Source organism: Porites lutea, chromosome 7 (genome assembly GCF_958299795.1).
Source record: "Porites lutea chromosome 7, jaPorLute2.1, whole genome shotgun sequence".
Classification (NCBI taxonomy): Eukaryota; Metazoa; Cnidaria; class Anthozoa; order Scleractinia; family Poritidae; genus Porites; species Porites lutea.
Window position 1 is genome coordinate 8,769,300 of NC_133207.1, and position 12,306 is coordinate 8,781,605.

The 12,306-nt window shown below is 37.9% G+C and overlaps 1 protein-coding gene across 1 annotated transcript; it reads left to right on the forward strand.

Annotated features, from left to right (window-relative positions):
• The first annotated feature begins 8,098 nt into the window (after positions 1–8,098).
• On the forward strand, positions 8,099–9,139 carry LOC140944408 (uncharacterized). Its single transcript, XM_073393553.1, has 2 exons — positions 8,099–8,493; positions 8,650–9,139. The coding sequence occupies exons 1-2, from the start codon at positions 8,138–8,140 to the stop codon at positions 9,137–9,139; spliced, it is 846 nt and encodes a 281-aa protein (XP_073249654.1). The 5' UTR covers positions 8,099–8,137.
• The last annotated feature ends 3,167 nt before the right edge of the window (positions 9,140–12,306 follow it).

Below are 12,306 nucleotides of genomic sequence, written 5' to 3' on the forward strand. Positions count from 1 at the left end.
TCGAACTCATCAAAACCAGCGAATCATCTTAAGGAAAATTGATTTTTAATAGGAATTTTTTTTGTTGTTGTTTTTTTTGTGATCATTGTTCTTATTATTATAATTAAAAATGCAAGACCTTCGCGCCAAAAGCCAAGTAAAAATAATAATAAAAATAATAATAATAATAATAATAATAATAATAATAATAATAATAATAATAATAATAATTACCATTATTATTATTACTATTAATTTTCTAAATCGTTTTCGCATGATAACAGCGGCCATATTGGTGTGCCAAAACAACAAGACGGCGGCCATGTTGATGCACCAAAAAAAAAAAGTTGGTTTATCCTCCTTTCTTATTTTACCATAAACCTTTTCTAGCCTTAACCTTTCCATATTTTGCATCTTTCAGCTAATGCTCATTCGACGCCCACTGCAGCTGGTTCAACGTTACCGCCAAGCACTTATTCAGCCGGAAATCAAAATGCTACCACAACGCCAACTGCAAATGGTTTAACGTTACCGCCAAACACTTATCCAGCCGGAAATCAAAATGCTTCCACAACGCCAACTGCAGATGGTTCAACGTTACAACCAAGTACTAACACAATCGTTATACAAACGCCATCAGAACAAGTGAAGAGAGAATCAGTTATGTTGAAGGTCAATAATATGGATTTAGAAAAGGTAGCTCTTTTTATGTCAGTGAATTTAGTAGTACCCACAATAGATTGTCCATACACTGCAGCTCGTCGTTTTTATTCCTTTTTTTTTTTTTTCAATTGATAATACAGGAATAACACAAGTTGCTAGCTCGCTGTTATGTTCCCAGCCTTAAAAGGAACTGTGGGTATTTTAATGTAGAAAAATAATAAAGGAGGCTTGTAAGCTTCAAAAAAAGATATCTGCACTGCTTTACGGATGGTCTAGGTAAATTAAGGACTGAGTCATCTAAAGTACGTAAAAAATAAAAAGAAAAAAAGAAAAGAAAAGAAAAAATGAAGGGGGTGGTCTATCTTCGTAAATATGCAACGTATTGACACGAAACTTACGTGAGAGTTTAAACTCGTTGTAAGTATTAAGCCTGACTGTGTAGTTCCAGAAAATATCCATACTTCACCTCGTCCCTTGCATACAATACAATACAATACAATACAAATTTTATTGTCAACTCCTCATGGGGGCTTTTCAGAGACAAATATTAATAGTACAGGTAATAAAAAAAACCAAACAAACAAGCAAATACTTAAGAATTGTCAATAAACAATTATTAACTATTTGCATATAGAATTTATGACATCACAAATTGATTATCAATAAACTATTAAGAATCTATTTACATATAAATTTATGACATTTAAAATTGAAAATGATAGGAGATTCACTTAATTTAAAATGGAGTTTTAACGCATTCCACAATGTTACAGTTCTGTAATAAAAAGATCTCTGTCCCGACTTAGTTTAAAAATGCGGCATATTAAGCTGGGAAGATCCACTGATATTCCCTCTGGAGATAAAATTTGAACTGAGGTAGTTTGGTACCTGACCTGTCATAGATTTAAAGGCCAAGATGGCCTCTCTTAGATACAGGTGGGACTTAACTGGTATCCATCTCAGGTCTTTCAGGGCTGGAGATACGTGATCAAACTTCCTTGTCCCAGAAACTATGCGAGCAGCGAAATTCTGTACTCCTTGTAGTTTGCGTATATTGCTGGAAGAAGTATTCGACCAGACGGACGAGCAGTAATACAACTTACTAAACACGAAAGAATTAATTATTGTAACTAGTAATAGTTGACACTACAGCTGCCCCCTTTCTGTATATTGTCGGTCAATAGTATTCTTGCTCGTTGTGTAGCTCTTTGAAATATACCAATTCATAATGAAGATTTTCACACATATTCCATACAATAGGCGAGATAAATACAGGAAACGCAAGGTTCCATGCACAGTTTCAATGCTTGATTTAAACAGCTTTGATCAAAACATTCTCATTTTCGAGAATAGTTTATTCTAAACCATAAGAAAAGATTTAATTAGAAGTTGAATTTTTCGCTATTTCTCTTTCACTTTTTATATTCAGTTCATTTTATTTGCCGGAAAGTAAGCCTTAGAAATTAAAAGGACGTTTGATCGATTCACGCTCGTTCATTCTAGTCTTATTTGAAACTTTATAACGGAAGGACATCACTGAGCAGGGAATAAGTCAGCAGAGAATTTGATTGTCGGCGAATGTCTGTAATCGTCCATCGTTCTGCTAGTGATAAGCTAGCCGTTGTTCACTCGTCTTGCTTGTTTGGGGCTGAGTCTTGTTCCCGTCAAAGAGAGAGAAAGAGTGTCTGGCAAGGTCTCCAATATAAATCAAAGATTTGTGAACTCGTGTCTGGCAAACTCTCCAAGTGTTTATATATACACAGTTAAAGGCACCTTATAACCTCATCTGCGCTTAACGAGTGTCTTTTGGTCCATAACTTTCAAAACAACTGCTCCACAGAATGTCACTGCGTAACGCAAAAGAGTATCGAAGTATGACTGCACAATAAATGAAGTGTTTATACATACACAGTTAAAGGCATCTTATAACCTCATCTGCGCTTAACGAGTGTCTTTTGGTTCATAACTTTCAAAACAACTGCTCCACAGAATGTCACTGCGTAACGCAAAAGAGTATCGAAGTATGACTGCACAATACATGTCACAAAATCTACCTGAGCGGTCCCTTCGGGATTTTCTGTCTTTACGTCATCCTAACCATTTCGTACTCGCGGGTGCAAACAATAGAAGCGTCATCATTACCTACCTATTCCACGCGGCCCCTATTCAAGCAAATCGAGATTTTTCCTATAATGACTGTTGACTGTATATTTCAACTGTAAGTACTTTCCTTAATATACGCGCGAGTTACTAGAGTGCCTCCTCGGGATTTCGCCCAAAGGCGAAATCCCGGCGGGGGCAACAAGTATGTCTTTTATAAATATATGTTTAACTTGGCTAATTTGCCTTAGGGCAGATATACAAGATAATGATGTTTTAATTATGTGGTCGTTGAATGAGATTTTACTACCCAGGTTCTTAACAGAGTCGACGGGTAAAGGGCAACGGAAATTCTTAGGGGGGGGGGGGGGGGGATCCAAATAGCAAGCAGTTTCTGAGATATTGAGGGTGGCCTCTCGAGTCTTTTTTCCAGGGGCTCCGAGTAGATTGATTAGCAAGCGGTAAGTTATTTTACTGTTAATCGGAGTTTCAAGGCAAGAATCGATGATCTTTTATTTGCTGTCGGCTGAGTGCTGTTTTCACGGCTTGCGTAGTAGTTTATATAACACGATTGTCGTCGGCTCATAAATAAATTTCCGGTTATCTATCTGTTGCTTTGTTGCGTTCGAGGTACGAGAAGGTAACCCCTAGTTTGTGTTGGGTGTTCTGTGCATTATTGGGTGACCTGTGCAATTAATAAGGAAGGTTTTTTTGAGATTTCATTTTCGTTCGTCGTCGTCGTCGACACACATTTGCCTCGCTTTGAGGCGCTTTCTTAAGTTTTGCCTCAGTTTGACGCGCTAACTCATGTGGTGATTCTTGTGTCCTCGGCGTTCGTCTTTCAAAGGTTTGCTAAGGTCTGATATTTTTCGTAAAGCGTTCATCTTTTAAAAAGTTTGCTGAATCTTCGTAAAGCGTACATCGATCTGTGATTGCTGAATCTTCTAAAGCGTTCATCTTTCAGGAGTTTGCTGTTAAATTTTACTTTGGATTAAACTTCATATTTTTCAGCATGGTTCGTCTCTGTCTTTGGAAAATGTCTGCGACTACTGGTGCATGCATCAAACCGGGTTTAGTTCGGCGGCCGTTATGCCACAAAGTAAATTTACTGAGTTGTGTAGCTCGGCGCACGTTTTGTCAAAAAGTAAATTTACGAGTTGTGTAGCTCGGCAGCCGTTGGGCCATAAAGTAAATCTACCGAGATGTGAAGCTCGGCGGCGCCATTTGACCATGACTTGTGATATTTTCGGCACCGGACAAGACAAACGAACACTTTAACTCTATGTTATTTATTAGGAAAAACTTATAAATCAGCCCAGAGTAGCGCCACTCTCGAGTCACTAAAATCAACACGCTCGAACAAATTACTGGAAAAGTTATTGACGTGAGCCGTACACACGTTCCATTGAAGGCTTTGATAGGGTTAGTGCGAGGTTTGAATTCAGATGTAAAAGCTTTTAAACCCGTAAATTCACTGTAATTCATTTTGTCAACAAGTTGATGATTGGATGCTGTTAAAAATAACAGAGAAAATTATCCGAAGAAATGTTTTTGAAGAAAGAAAAAGAATCCCGGGTTAAGAACTAATCGGCCTTTGAGAAACTGCGCCCTGCAACTCGCGCCAGTGAAACAAAATGTTCCATTTACACGTCCGACGCTGGCCAATGTCTCCTCCGATCAAAAGCACTTGACACCGAACCATACGATATCTTTTGAAAACGTTCTTAAAATGATACACAGTTTAAATAGAGGTTTTGCTGTACGCAACCCTTACGTTCAAAATATGCCACAATCATATTTATCTACATCGCAACCACCCTTCCGCCTCAACAAACATATCGAACGCACTCTCCTAAGCTCCGATTACTCTTAGTTACACAATATATTGTGGTGTTTAGTGTAATATGGTCATGTTCTTATAAGCCTTCTTCTAACATGTTTTTTACTGAATGAAGTAATTGAAGTTCACTGGTTTATGAGATGGCATCACTTGTTTCGTGTACGGCCATACCGCCCCCATGGTTCTTAGTGACTTACCGTTAATAATTGCCCCTGCAGGGATTTCGCGCAGAAAGCGAAATCCCGAGAAGGCACTCTAGTAACTCGCGCTAAATATATTTCAACTGTAAGTACTTACAGTTGAAGTATACAGTCAGTATATGCCAGAAGGTAAGAGATGGTTATGACGACGTAAAACAAAAAATCCCGAAGGGACCGCTTTGGTAGATTTTGTGACATTTATCAGCATTACGTGTTATCAATGACACTCGGTGGACCAGCTGTTTTTAAAGGTTATGGATCAAAAGACACTCGTTAAGTGCAGATGAAGTTATAACGTGCGCATAACTCAGTGTTTATATAAACACTTGAAGAGTTTGCCAGACACGAGTTCACAAATCTGCCCCCACCCCCCCCCCCCCCCCCCCCTTGATTGGAAACAATTTCTCACACACTCTTTCTCTCTCTTTGGAGGAATAAGACTCAGTCCCTAAAAAGGAAGACGAGTAAATCAACGGCTAGCTTATCACTAGCAGAACGATGGACGATTTCAGAAATTCGCCGACAATCAAATTCTCTGCTGACTTAGTCCTTGCTCACAGATGTCTGTCTATAAAGTTTAAAAAAAAGACTAGAACGCGCGAACTTGAATTGATCAAACCTTTAATTTCTAAGGCTTACCTTCCGACAAATAAAATGAACTGTATGTAAAAAGTAAAAGAGAAATAGCGAAATATTGCAACTTGTAATGAAATCTTTTCTTAAGGTGGAGAATGGAACTACAAATTGAAAGTTGTCAAGTAAGGATCACGTGACTCGTTTAGGTGTCCAATTACAATTTTTAACTTAACAATTAACGCTAAAAATGTTTTGCTTTTCGGGATGTGCACGAAACTAACTGGAAGGCATGTCCAGGTCACGCGGTCATTGAAATGTTACGATATTTCTGTCACGTGATGGCTAAAAAACATTCATTAAAAGTAGGCAAATCACCATTCAAGTTATATTTGGAAAGTACTTTACATAGGTAAAAACATAACCAAGAAAAACTCTCAGTAAACGTTTTCCAACCCTGCCTGCAGAATCCTTAAAGAAAAAATACGGTCACGCAACAAGTTTCCATGGTGATGTCAATCTTAACAGGGATAATGCAATGTCCACGATTCACCCTTGCTATGCATTTTCTTTTGAAGATAGACCAACCCCTTATATTTCAGAGAAAAAAATAAATAAAATAAAAAATAGCAGAGCCATGCCTTAAAATATACCTGAGGTTAGAAGGATCAGGTGAGAAATTCCCCACCCCCGGGAATTTTCATAGTCTAAATCAAGATTCCCTGGATTTCTATGGTATAACTGTTACCTCTTTAAAGGATAAAAAAATCATTATTATTAGTAGTTATTACTATTATGTTTTTATTATTATTATTATTATTATTATTATTATTATTATTATTATTTCGTTTGCTGTTGTTCTGCCTTTTACTCATGTCGGAGTGTTTTTGTATGCTATTATTATTTATCAGTGGGACCAAAACATGGAACAGTCTTTCAAAAACCGAGTTGCAGCAGCAGCGAGGGAATATTGTGCCAAAAAGCTCAATGTTTCCCAAATCAATCAAGGTGAATGGTTTTTGTTTATTTTTGTTTGCCAGACACCAATGAACTATTAAATCAATCACTAGATAACAATCGAATTTTAAATAATTCAATATACGTTTAACGCATTTAAAGCACCCACATGTTACAGGTTAAATTATGTAAATGCTGTCTTTTGTCGCAATAAATTCACATAGCTGCTTGCCACATGAGTGAAAAAGCTCTATAGCTTGGGAAAAAAGCGGGAATTGACCTTTTTACCGATACAGCGGCCATATTGAATTAATTCGATTTAAGGAGTATTATAGGATGCCCAGGGGGCATGAGCACATTTCGTCTGTATTTTCGAGCGCTTTTCGGGACATTTTTTCTTAAAGTTTTCTTAGAATAAGATTGTAATGGGAAAAAAGATCTTTGTGCCGTGTTCGGATGTAATAATGATCGCCTTTTTTCCGAGAAATATACTGTGAAAGATTATATTTCTAATACTAAACTAGAAAAAGGCGATCATTATTACATCCGAACACGGCACAAAGATCTTTTTCCCATTACAATCTTATTCTAAGAAAACTTTAAGAAAAAATGTCCCGAAAAGCGCTCGAAAATGCAAACGAAATGTGCTCATGCCCCCTGGGCATCCTATAATACTCCTTAAATCGAATTAATTCACTATGGCCGCCGTATCGGTAAAAAGGTCTATTGAGATAACGGCCATGCACCGTAATTTTTAGGGACTTATTATAACTCCAAAAATGGAGTAAAAATTTAGGTACAGGATAACCCCTTTTTGGGGGTTATTTTAACTCCTAATTTAACTCCGAATTTGGGGTCATTTTTACTCCTGAAAAAGAGTTCTTTTTACTCCCATATCGGTATCGGTAAAAAGGTCTATTGAGATAACGGCCATGCACCGTAATTTTTAGGGACTTATTATAACTCCAAAAATGGAGTAAAAATTTAGGTACAGGATAACCCCTTTTTGGGGGTTATTTTAACTCCTAATTTAACTCCGAATTTGGGGTCATTTTTACTCCTGAAAAAGAGTTCTTTTTACTCCCAGTCTGGAGTTAAAATTACTCCGAAATGGGGTTACCTGTACTCCTTACATGGGTTGTTTTTACTCTTTTTGGAGTTAATTTCACTCTGAAAGTGGAGTAAAAATTTTAGGTACAGGATAACTCCTTTTTTGGCGTTATTTTAACTCCTCAATATCTGGGGTCACTTTTACTCCTGAAAAAGAGTTCTTTAAACTCCTATTTGGAGTTAAAATAACTCCACGAAAAATAACTCCACTGTAAGGAGTTAAATTAGCCCCACTAGCGGAGTTATTATAACTCCCTGAAAATTACAGTGTGATGAAATGGCCCGTAAATGGTCCTTAAAATCCTTTTGTGAACATTTCCTTTCGTTAAGTTTGCAGTTGCTTAAAATGCAATTACCATTGTGACGAACACATCTTCATTGACGTCCTTAAAGTCCTTTTGTAAACATTTTCTCCCTTTAAATCCTTGCCAAAGGCTTTCGTCAGGTTCCTCGTTCATGTTTTTATTCTTATAAATAATAGCTCTAATTTTAATTTTTAATTTGTAATTATTGATGGCAACAAACAGCATCCATCATCATCATCGTCATCATAACCACAATTATTTTGGCCAGTTTGTTAATCTTTATATTCCAATTATCTTACCTTTGTATTGTTTCGTTTTTATTTTCTCATTATTTACACGTATGATATCTTTTTTTTTCTTTTTTTTCTAGACGAAGGCGCTTGTCGTTAGACGTCAAATTTACGGCTGACATGGTTCAAATTCTTCCTGGTTATCCCAGACAGTCAGACGATTCTCCTGGTGTAATCTTACTGGCTTTCTACTTGAGTCTTCCACAAGGAATTTCTAAAAGCAGTGTTGTCCCTCAGACAGTATTGAGTAAGATCGTGATGGACCATAAAGAGAACATTCAAACATCTATTGGAGGTGAAATCGTAAGTGCCGATCCCTTACCATCCGACACAGAGCAACTGAACGACGGGGAAATCGACAAGGAAAACGACGGACAGTCGAAACCACTGAACGTTATTATCGGGGCGTCGTTGGGTGGTGGACTGCTCTTAATCATTATTACTGCCGCTCTGATCGGATGCAAAAAGGCTGGCAGGTACTTCTAGTTTCGCGCGTGTTTTTCGTTTTTTTTCCACTAACGCGTTCAAATGCTGTTTATAATCTTTGTCGTATGCTTTTAGTGAAGAAGGTGGTCTGAAAATAAAATTTGTAGTTATGTATTGATTATTAAATTGCATTTCTCCAGATTCAGTCATAAAAGACACGTGGAAAGCCGAGGATATTTAGAGCACCGCGATGCCGCAAATAAGGGGCCTATGAGTACTTCTTCCAGAGGAAACGATCACATTCATGCCTTTGAACAAGCCGTGGAAATGGAAAATAGAAGCGAGGATGTCGGTTCGTCTTCTCCAGACCAGATTCAGCATAAGACAAATACATCTTTTAATAACCCGATCTACGATGAACCAGCATCTCCTCTTTCTCCATCATTGCCTGGGGAACCGTCTGGGGTAGCACTTGGGGAAAAGAAAAATGATACGAAACCAAGTAAATCAGAACTCAGTTATAATCCAGTCAAGAGACACAAAATGTTGCTGGCCAGTCATCAGGCGACACGTATAATGTGGAACACGAGCCCCGACCAAAGTCTGGACATTCCACTTATTACTTACCCAAAGGACAGATCCCACAAGAGAATACATCTTGCTAATCCTTTTTGCAATGCAGTTCGTTGGATTTGATAAAGTCAAAACAGTGAATAGCCAAGGATATTCAGAGTTACGGGAGCCAATCAAAACGAGCGAAAATTGCTATTCACTGATTTGGTAAATACTAATTACAGTCAAACCTCTTTAATACAGACACCAAAGGGACAGAACCAATTGTCCGCTTTACAGAGGTGTCCGTATTATAGAGGTAGGGAATGTATGATTTTTGGCATTTCTGGGACCAAACGAACTGTCCGTAATAGAGAGGTGTCCGTATTACAGAGGTGTCCGTAAGGAGAGGTTAGACTGTATGATTAAATGCGTTATCTTTCTAAGTCTTATTCTATGGTCTCGTCTCGAATAACCGTGGAGACAGGGCTTGTGCATGCTTCCCAATTGATATCCACCCAACCTGTAAAGGGAGTCTACGCCCTCTAGGCTTCGTAGGAAGAAGCGTGTTTATGTTCTACAACAATCAGTCAGCTGCGAAAGAGACTGGGCCTTTCGTCCTTGTCTTTCGTCCTTTCTGAGAAAACTAGAATGTCTGAACGTTTGGGCATGTAGATGTCAGAACAACGGCAGCACACAAATTAATCGGACATTAACAACACTAAATGAATAAAATGAAATAACTCGCGGGTTGGAAATTCGAAAAGACTTTGATGCTGTGATTTACGACTTGAATGTTTCCAAATGTTATTCCTCATTCCAAAGGTATATCGTTCGAAGTGCAGTAATATGAATAAGCCTTGTATTTACTTTCCCTTTCTATTACTTTCGTTCTCCTTGCGTTCACTGATTTAAGAAAGCTAAGGGAACTAAATTTAGAATCAGCTAAAAAATAGCAGTGATTCCATTGGTCCCTATGCTGATTGTACTTACTTATAGTCTTTGTGAAAGACCTTTGTAATCACCATTTATATGCAAGTGAATTAGCAATAATGTCGTCACTAATCATTAATGACACTGGAATGCTTTTTCGAACACTTACAGTCTTGCAGCATAAGCTTATTTACGATAAGGCTGCGCTGATTTAATTAACAATTAATGAATGAGGCTGAGTATCTTATGAAGAATTTATTACCCTCCGAGATCTCAAAATTCTTCATATGACACGAAAGCCGAATTCAGATCAATAATTGTTTTATTATTAATTCAAAATAATTATTAGTTTAAAAACAAAGCTAACACATGCTTACCTCCATCGATGTTAAGTTCATCTTCGATAGTGCACGTTTAGGGTTGTTCAACTCCCCAAATACTCTCCAGATCTCCAGATGTCGCTCTTTGAGTTGTGTTCTTGCTGTTCTTGCCATGCTTTTAGCTATTATTTCGCCTAGTTCTTACTCTTGAAACGAGTGAAATGTCAGCCATTTTTTGTTTACAACCAAAACAACTGAATCTCGTCCCCAGGTCTTCTCGGTTAACGGTGCATTAACCTGCAAGAAGGCTGCACTTTTGACGTCATCGATTCATTAAACGCAAAATTCTTCCACATTTGGTCATCAGGAGCTGGTAATGGTGAATTATGCGTGTGCTTTTAGCTAATCAGAATCGGGGCAAATAATTTGAATGAATAATAAGGGTATTTTATTATTATATTTTATATTTACTTCCCAGAATGATGGACGCTAAGTCAGAAAATAATAAAATAAAACATCTTTGTTTGTAATTATTGTCTCCAATGCTTTATTGTGTTATCTGCTGATAACATTGAGGCAGGTTTCCCAGTTAAATGTATATGCATGGGGGATCTCTCATGGAGAATATTTTTTTGAATAAATATTCCGTTATACAGATTGGTGAACAAATCCACATACACTTGAACTGTACTTAATATTTCAGAAATTGAACAAATGCCACTGAATATATGGATATTTGCCTGCAGTCATCCAGCTTTACAACCATTTCCTTTGGAAAATTAGTAGCAATTTAAATGGGGTGAACCCGAGACCTTTGCAACTTTGGCTACTATTACTTAACAATATCAGCAACCCAATACTCACCAGTATCAGATCTCATCCCTCTCATTTTAAGGCCAGGGACTGAGAAACAATTTACTCCACCAAAATAAGATTGAACATTGATTATTGAGGTTCTTCAACATTAGAGCCGGTGCGGACCCTTCCCCTCTCGCCTCCCCGATCAGGTACTCAATTTACGATATTTTTCTCTCTCCCCATCCCTAAACTTTCACGGGCTATCCCCACTTCCCCCCCCCCCTCCCCCCAAAGCTACTCGAGGTTCTGCGATGCACGTATTTCTAGTAACCTTAGTAGACTTGTACTGTGCACGTATCGATGAAACTAAGTACATATATCGAACCAAAATTGCAGTACTCTACTAATCGTTTAACTCGCTCTCTCCGTCGCCAGCAAAGAGAGCAACTCCATGCTTGTGGAATACCAGTCCAAAAACGAGAGGTTAGTCAGAAAATATATATATATATATATATATATATATATATATATATATATATATATATATATATATATATATATATATATATATATATATACAAGACTGCCCGCTAAACGGAGAATGCCTGGTGAGTGAAGTCGTGTACCAAGCCACAGTCACAACCGGAGACGGAAAAGAGACATACATCGGTCTCACAGCTACTCAGTTCAAGGCAAGATACAGAAACCACCTGATGTCATTTAGACATGAAAAGAGAAGGAATGAGAATGAGCTGAGCAAGCGCCTGTGGCAACTAAAGGAGGCAAATAAGGAATTCATCATCTCGTGGAAAATACTCGCCAAAGCAAAATCTTACACCAACCTCACAAAACGTTGCTATGTACAACAGAGAAGTTCTTTTTAATCTGTAGGCCTCACATGGCAACACTGAACAAGCGCAACGAACTTGTCTCTACATGCAGACATCGACGCAAGTTCATTCTAAGGTACAATCGGACATGTGAAAGCCAGAGATTGTAGCGCGAGCTTTCGTGCGACTTAGGTTTCGTGTAAGAGTTGTAGGCGATTGAGAGCAAGCGCGCGCTTTTCATTCTAAAATTTAAATTTCAAACGTTATATGTAACCGTTTTTATCACGCGATCACTCTTCTTGATGTAGACCCTGACGCTTCAGTGTAATAATGGAGTTTAACTGAAGAGTGGGTCACCTTTTCGGTGGCCTACGAAACAGGCTTGTATTAAACACCCATGCACTCAGTATTTGAGTAGTTCACCTACTGG